Source organism: Mycetomoellerius zeteki, unplaced genomic scaffold (assembly GCF_001594055.1).
Source record: "Mycetomoellerius zeteki isolate Tzet28-1 unplaced genomic scaffold, Tzet1.0 scaffold398, whole genome shotgun sequence".
Classification (NCBI taxonomy): Eukaryota; Metazoa; Arthropoda; class Insecta; order Hymenoptera; family Formicidae; genus Mycetomoellerius; species Mycetomoellerius zeteki.
Genome location: NW_017257389.1, coordinates 13206 through 22309, shown reverse-complemented (window position 1 = coordinate 22309; position 9104 = coordinate 13206). Strand labels below are relative to the sequence as shown.

The 9104-nt window shown below is 32.1% G+C and overlaps 1 protein-coding gene across 1 annotated transcript in view; it reads left to right on the top strand.

The window, feature by feature from the left end:
* The first annotated feature begins 6307 nt into the window (after window positions 1-6307).
* The window catches only part of LOC108726188 (transmembrane protein 151B), a 9802-nt gene continuing 7005 nt past the window's right edge, over window positions 6308-9104 (top strand). Inside the window, exons 1-3 of the mRNA XM_018453627.1 lie at window positions 6308-6448; window positions 6792-6923; window positions 8852-8935. Of these exons, the coding sequence (XP_018309129.1) occupies window positions 6428-6448; window positions 6792-6923; window positions 8852-8935 (237 nt within the window). The 5' untranslated portion in view covers window positions 6308-6427. The remainder of the gene's footprint in view (window positions 6449-6791; window positions 6924-8851; window positions 8936-9104) is intronic.

The following is a 9104-nucleotide window of genomic DNA, read 5'->3' as shown; positions in this document are numbered from 1 at the left end:
AGTCGATTATTCTTCTCACATTCGATTGTGACTGGTCAATTTCTTACTCTTAAACCAAGCTTACTACGTGTATTGTAGACAGGCCATAACAGTACAGCACTGCTTTCAACGACTCGTCTCGAAAAAGTTCCACATTATTCGGTAACTCGAAGCTCGAAACTCAAAATTAACATTTTTAAGATGGTTGCCAATTCGAATCAATAGCATCAAAAGTATCGACATGTCGATACGTACGAAAAGTATCGATATGTCGAAATTATCGAAACGAAAATATCAATGAAAAATATCGGATATCGAACTGAAAAATATTGATTCTGAAAATATCGATAAAGTATCAGACACTCCTAGAGATCCTAAAATTAGAGATCAATCAATGCCCAGCATGATCTATCAACGCCAATTTCGATGAGAATCTCGACATTCGCTTCTCTTTCTTTCATATTCGCTTTTACCGCTCCCATATTCGGTTTCACAACGTCATAGCAGAGCCAATCACGGATCGAGTCGGCGTTGGCGGATCTCTACTTTTAGGATCTCTAAGCATCCCTAAAGCTGTTCTACATTAGAGTCCTAGATTTATCAGAGAGGCGCAATCGGTGTTACGCATTTGCTGTTACAATCACATGACTTGGCAACCATTTATAGTACTAGTGACATATTTCTATTTCATTTTATACTATATACTCTATCTCATTCTTGCTCTTGAACAGTATCCATGCTGACTAAATTGTGATTACTGATATTATACAGAAAGCCTGATTACTTGTTCGTTAATAGTAGATATATATATACTTCACGATTATCATTTTTTTTCAATGTTTCTTGAATGTAAGAATATAATACTGCAATCGTATCTGCAATTATACAATATTTTATCTTCAAACATTTCTGTTTTAATTTACAAACAAGCAATCACAAATGACTTTAAAATTACTTCATTTCAAACAGTTGGAATACTCCATAGATTAAACCATATGAAATTCTTCTACGTATCATACTTATTTATCTGAGTAATGCAATAATATTTTTTTTAATTTCAGGAATAATTTTATCGAGAATCTTTACCATCGAGTAAAGTTTTACTCCGTTAACAGCAGTACAAATTAAGAGGTTATGGTGATTCGCAAAAGCGATTATAATGACAATTAATCAACTGACTTATTAATACATAAATATTCCCTCTAAAGAATTGATACAATTCATTTTAAATATAATTTTATATTACTTTGTCTTATCTTGTTTGACAGTTTAAAGACAGTTTCATAGCATGTCAGCCATGTTTAGTACCCTCCCTAGTACCTTTCACTGCTTTCCATTTGATGACACAATCGACACAAGCGTCGTTCTATCTTTCTTGGACATTCAGAGAGTGACAAAGATAGAACAATACTTGTGTCGACTGTGTCTCTTAAAAGGAAAGCAGCCATTGTTATATTGACTTAAGCCGGTTGCGCCTCTCTGATAAATCTAGGACTCTACTCCTGCCAAAAACGCCGATACCAATTGCGTCATAAATGCCGTCCGCCAATGCCGTCCGCCAATGCCATCGTCAATGTCGACGCCAATGTCGACGCCAACGCCGACGCCGAGCGTCGATTACTTCTGTCTATCAGTCGGGGCGCCGTCGCGGGGATGCTTCGTACAGTAAACGGTAGAACGGGTGGTAATAATCGCGTTACGTTTCTTAGGAGTAGATCCACACCCATGTCTCACGGTAATTCGCTGCTACGTATGTACAAGTGTCGTGTGATATATCACCGCACTCTATATCTTTCATTTATCTGTCACTGCTTTCTCGTAAATTCTGTGATGTGAATTTTGTTGCGTCTGAAAACACAATCTCGCGTGAACTTTTTTTTTCCTTGCCCAATGCATCGATAAAACCTGAGTCCACGCGCATACGACGAGAGAATCGTGATCTTCGAGTCGCGTGGCGCGCGTTGCGAATTTGCAAGGATGTGGCGGATGTCGTCCAAACGTCCACCAAAGTGGCGGTAAAAAAGGATAATCGCGTGTATATATATATATATATATATATGATAGAGGCACCCATGCACCTACATGATTTACAGGACTTGTGTGATAATAATTGACATATCCTTTTTCTCTAATTTTTGTTACATATAGTTTTTCTCAACTAAACACTGTTATATCATCTTAACTTTAATATAAATTGAATCGTTTGAAGTAGGGTAAAAGCAGGGAATGTGGAATTAGGCTACTAAAGTGAATAATAGGGACTTATTTTTTAAATAAAGCACTATAACTTGGCAGTAATCGGTGGAAGTTGGTGCAGCTGCTAGCTAAACATGTATAACAAGCAATGAACTGGGTGCGACAATTACGTGCATCATTAGTATAAGCATTTATTTATTTTTGTTGCGTCTGGAGATTCGAGAGCTTTATTTAAAAAGTAGTCTCATAAATTAAAGGTAAGTTTGTTAATGCTTACATTACACAGATTTTAATAGCTTTTAATAATGTTGTATGAACAATATATACAGTATATGCTAATTATAATTGCGATTTCTAACTTGTTTAATTTATTGCCACGGAAAGACTATTTGTTATATGAAAACATGCAAATAATATGGAATACATCGAAGGTTGAGAATTGATTCTTGTTGTGAAAAATGATTATTTTAGATGTTAATATTTATTTTACATAATTATTTAATGATTTAAGATTCAATTTTGTTCTTTATTAGGTGCATTCAATACTACAAACGCAAACTGAGCACTCACTGAGCTTTTGCATCTGATTGACATATTCCGTTAGATCTAAAAATCTAGACCAATCAAAAGCAAAGACCACTTACTGAGCGCTCAGTGAGTTCTTAGGTTTGTTCTACCTACTACTTGTATCTACTTACTATAGCTTTTACTCAATCCAACGCGCTTGATAGAGTGAGTAGGAGCTATGGTAGGAGCATGTTGGAGCATGTTGGAGCTTGCGACGCGAACAAACCTCTTGTATCTGTTTGGTCTATATTTTTAGATCTAATGGAATATATCAATCAGATGCAATAACTAATTGAGCGCTTAATGAGCGATTGTGCTTCTAGATGCACCAAATGCACCCATTGTCTTCTCCATGTCCAAAATGATGTTAGTTAATTTCTACATATTATTATACAATAAAAAATAAGAATTATTTTAACTCCATTTTAATCAATTTACATAAATAAACAAATTTTCACTTTATTTATTGTATTATTTATTACTTTTCCCCAAATTTAATCGGTATTCCATGTTAAATCCTATTTTTTAAACTCCTCATTTTCACACTTTACTTTTTTGTTAACTTCTAAAATTTTGTTTGGATTTAAATTTTGTATCTTCTAAAATTTTGTTTGGATTAAATTTTGGCGATTTTCATTTCTTGAATGTTGTAGCTAACATAGTCCTCAAGAGTTCTGTATAAATTTAAATTTTTCATATGCATTTATATCAAAGTAATATTAATTTAAAAACCAATATTCCTTTTGCTTTTATCCTATTTGTTAAATGAATTCAAACAGCCTACACACAGATAGTTATATACTTAAAGCTAAAAAATTGCATTCGATTACAGATTTTATTTGTTAAAATATAAAAATCATGTTTATGAAATTCGATATTCAACGATGAGAATCGGAAAATCACTCCATCGCAAGCAATTCTTCTGAATGTATTTCACAATTAGATTTATTTGGAGAGTAACTAAAGAGTACATTCAGTACCACGACCGCTCACTGAGCGCTCAGTGAGCTCTTGTATCTGTTTGGTCTATATTTTTAGTTCTAACGGAATATACTAATAAGATGCAAGAGCTCACTGAGCGCTCAGTGAGTGATTGTAGTATTGAATGCACCCAAAGATTACATTGAATAATATTAAATATGACCACGTTTGCACGGCATCCTTAACCGGATTTAATAACCTCCATAGTTATGAAATCGGCCAATCACAGTCATTCCATTCTTCTGAGGAACAGCTATGATTGGCCAATTTCATAACTATGGATTTTATTAAATCCGATTAAGCGTGCCGTGTAACAGAGTTATGTTTGCACCATGATGTAATTGAATATCGTAAGATTTTTGCTTTTCACGGAGTGCTTTTCACGGTCTACTGAATGCGTAATTGAATACGTAAATGCGCATAATAAATGTTCGACGACTTTGATAAGACTAGATTAATTTCGTACTTTCTCTCCCTCCCCCCCAACATGTGCGCCTGCGTATTATAGCTAAGCTATCTCACACTGAGCAATTGATTTTGCAATCTTTATATAAATCGCGCAAACGCGTTGCCATCACGTAACTATCGCTATATATTTTCTAAATCGTTGATATGATTGTTTCGACATTATCAGTTGCACAATCGTACAACTTATTCGTATATGTTTGTATACGATTTTTGTAATTATTATAGATAAATATCATGAAAAAAATATGTAGGTATACATATATTGAAATAAAAAACGCCTTAATTTACAAAAAAAAGTTCAAAATAAAAAACGTCTTAATTTAAAGAAAAAAGTTCAATAAAAATATTCTGAAATATAATGTAACATATTTTTAGAAAACTATAATAAATTTTACGATATATAAATTCAGTGTCTGCTCTCTTATTTATATATATATAATTATCTTGGTAATTATTTATATAGATGAATAAATGGCTTTATATTATTTTTAACTAGACTATTAAAATATGTATTATCTCCATCTTTATATATTTATCTTAGATAAAAATTGTGTAATCTTTTTAAATTATCTTAATATGTAGCGAATTTAGTATGCACTCTTTTCCCTCCAGTATAAGATTTTAAAGAATTGCTTTTTTTATAAAAAAAAATAATTTTTTTAAGAAATAGAGATTTTAGGTGGAAATATGAATGTATCGTTTCTATATTCTAAATTGTTTTGCTTAAAAGCGATATTATCTTAAAATTATCTAGATAAAACGATTTATAATTTAACAATAAAAACAATGAAATAAAATATGGACTCCTAATCAAAAAATTTAATTAAAACGCTAGAAGTTGGCGCGGAAAAATAGTGCGCAAAGTGTTAACAATAAATTATTTTAATTACATACAAATCCTCTGACTTATAATTTCATCTTTTATCTAGATATATTTAAAATGATGTCATCTTTATCTTATCTATACGTTTATGTGTAAAATTTATCCTATCTTTATCTAGGTAATTTTTATTTAAGCGCAACACTATACAGGGTGTCCCATTTTAAATAATGCATTAAGATTTCTCGAAAACTATGGTAGATATGGAAAAATGTTTCAAATAAAAGTTGTATGGTTCGGAGAGGGACATAAGAAGGTATCATTGATTTGACCTTGGGTGGCGTCGTTAAGATCAGGTCCAGGTCATATCGATTTTTTTAAACGGAACACCATATTTTTGATGCCAGAATTTAATAGCTGGTGTCAAGAGCTTTTCAAAACATATAAATAATTATAATAAAGTTATTGTTCATTAAGTATTTTTCGAGTTATAAGTCTTGAAAGTTACAGTACCACCGGCATGGTATTAGCATTACGCAAGGTGTTCGACTGACGGCTAAAACCTCTTGAATGTTATTCAGAATCATGTCCTAGATAATATTTGTCAAGATCAAAGCCATTGGAGATTATTCCTCTTATTTTCATTTTTACATAAAAATGAATTCTTAGTGCAAAAATGAAAATAAGAGGAAATAATCTCCAATGGCCTTGATCTTGACAAATATTATCTAGGACATGATCCTGAACAATATTCAAGAGGTTTTAGCCGTCAATTGGACACCTTGCGTAATGCTAAAGCCGGCGGTACTGTAACTTTCAAGCTTTATAACTCGAAAAGTACTTAATGAAAAATAACTTAATTATAGTGTTTTGAAAAGCTATTAGATTCTGGAATCAAAAATATGGTGTTTCATTTAAAAAAATCTATGTGACCTTGACCTGACCTTAACGACGCCACCCAAGGTCAAATCAATGGTATCTTCTTATGTCTTCCTCCAAACCATACAACTTTTGTTTGAAACATTTTTCCGTATCTACCATAGTTTTCGAGAAATCTTAATGCATTATTTAAAATGGGACACCCTGTATATACAAAATTGCATGTATACCGTATCTGATAAATTATTTCCGAGTGGGCAATTCGCATTGATAGAAAACTTATACATACATCCATAATGATACAATAACTATCCCACAAATTTTCGCACGTAACGTAATCTTGATCCTGTGAACGTTTTCATTGAGAAAGGAATAATAGATTCACATTGTTATCGTGATACCTTCAGGACCATAAGAGGAAGTCCACATTTCGGCGAAAAGCGAGCGAAAGGTAGACAATGCTGAAATGATGTAATTTTCTCCTTAACGGCTGATAATCATCCAATTCAACAGTGGCCCAGTAACATCGTTATCACAATGAATCGAGAAAACGAGGAAGTACGTTAGCAAACATGAGAATATCGTTCAGTTTTCTTCTTTTCTTTTGTTCATTTTTCTTGCTTTTTATGATCGTTCCGGAATCCTTCATATAGTATATGTATATGTAAATCATATTAATCTTGTTTACAAGAAAAATTCATTTCCGACTGTCAGTGCTAGAAGTAATTCAAGATGCATTGCACGCTCCAGTTAAAAAGTAGGAACAAAAACCACTTAAGATAAATTTGTTACTTTTATTAATTGTAACTTACCGAAAGTTAATTTTCGAAAACGCTTTCCCGTTTTTCGCTCTTATTTTGCAAATAACTGACAACCTCGTGCATTAATCTTTCACCTTCAGCAGCGACCAGTTCCTCAGACGTTATGCGGCGCGCTGCAAAAAGAACCGAACTGCAAATGCTTGGTGCTGACAGTCCTCATATACGGCTGTCTCGCGGCAGTAACATGGTGCAGATGTGCCAACGTTACCAAGGTACATGAAAGATATTTTGTACCTGAATGTAGATTGTATTTACAACTGATTTTATGCTGCTAAATGCGATGGATTGAAATATCAAATTGTTTCGAATCACGACTATTTCGAATATTTTCTATTATTATCTAAAATTAATTTCTAAAGATTGCTGAATGTAAGCGTGTATCCGGCTGTCCAACCATTAACTATATATAGATATATTACGAAAGTTGCAAAATGGTAGAGGACTTTTCGACTCAATTTTTAATCAGAAATAGCGCTTTATGATTAGTGTCCGTTATTTAAGAAATACCATGTATGTCTGCGTTTGCTGAGTATGATCTCAATACACTTTGTGTGCAAGTACTTAGTTATAATCTCGATACATTTGGAATAAAAATTTATAGAGATATCACGAGAATATCTTAAGTCATTTCGTGTATTATTCGGAAACAATTTTTTTAAATATTGGAAATCTTTAAACATTTATTATATTAAAATTTTGAAGGTCTTTTCTCTCAATACTTATTATAACATTTCACATTATTATTTTAATCCATTCTCGATTTTATATAGATCCAAACAATAATCTTAATTTAGTTTAAAGGTATCATACGTTTCAGATATTTAAGCGCTTATAAAAGATGTCTAGACACAAAGATTTTTTAAGATTTTTAAGTATTTTATAATATATATAACTTAAGTTTTTTCAATAATTGTTAATATGACTCAATTAGAATAAATCAATAAATAAAAGAAGGGCAACGAGCCAATTATACTGTAAGATATTTAATAATCGTGTATATACAAACGTTTCGACACCATTAAATAATTTTATTCAAAAGGGCAAAGATCAATTAGATCCCTTACGCAATCAAAATGTAGTTTACAAGATCACTTGTGATGACTGTGAAGCCAGTTACGTGGGTCAGACAAAAGACAACTAAAGACAAGATTACACGAACATGTCTCCAATATTAATAAGAAGTCAAAATCCCCAACAGAGTGATCACAAGTCACCGCATTGACCAGAATCACAATTTCGACTGGGACAATGTTGAAATTTTAGACAGAGAAGCTTTCTTTAATAAGAGATTGATATCGAAGATGGTTCACATAAAACGACAAACGCATGGGCTAAACAAATAAAATGACACAATCTCTGCCAGAATCATATCTAAATATTATCCAATCTCTTTCCCCCTCTTAACATTGTCCTTTGTCTCCTTCCTATTATCTTTCCTATTTCTTTGTTTCCTTTTTGTCATAACGTCGCTTGACATCGTCGAATATAAATGTTACATCCAATTGTATTATGGCTTACTTTTTATTAAATATAACTTTGTTAATTGCGTTTTCTTCTCGGCGTCTATCTTACATCATTAAGACAATATAAGGTATATATGTTTTATCTAATTTGCATTTTAATTTAATTTACTATAAATGTACATTAATAATTTAAACTATAACGCATTAATGTATTATTTATTTGTGAGATTGTAGAATTATGAAAAGTGAGATGAGATCTCCTTTGATATTTTTACATATGGGCCGCATTTTATGAATACAACCAAACTTTTTATTAGACATTATAATTTGACTGAATTTTCCGATAATTTATGTAAGAGTGTTTGTTGTTTTACATTGAAAATGACCCGATCGGTGTCGAAACGTTTGTATATATACGATTAAATATCTTACAGTATAATTGGCTCGTTGCCCTTCTTTTATTTATTGATTAAGTTTTTCAACTTTAAGGCTAAAGAATTTTAAATTTTGAGTAAATTCAAAATAATTTAAATTTTCATATGATTAAATTGTTAGAAAATTCTCAAAAGGAGCATTCAATATATCTATTATACTATCTATCTTATATGCACCACACGTATATAGGCAAATTCTCTGTTGTAATCCCGTAAACAAAAATTCTTCCTCTTGTTTCTCAGATTATGGTCAACTATACCAAATTCCCCATTAGAAGCACGAGACATGTATCATCGCCTTGTGATGACGGCTATATATATATTCCGGTACGTATATCGAGGCAAATACGAAAAGGAGTGACTCTCCTGTTTTTCCTTTTCGTTACGAATCAACCCTGTGTATCGTTCCTCTTTATAAAAAAAATACTCGATATGAGGAGTAATATCGTCTCTTTTCGCTCGATCTTTCCATCGCTCTACACGCTTAAATGCACGT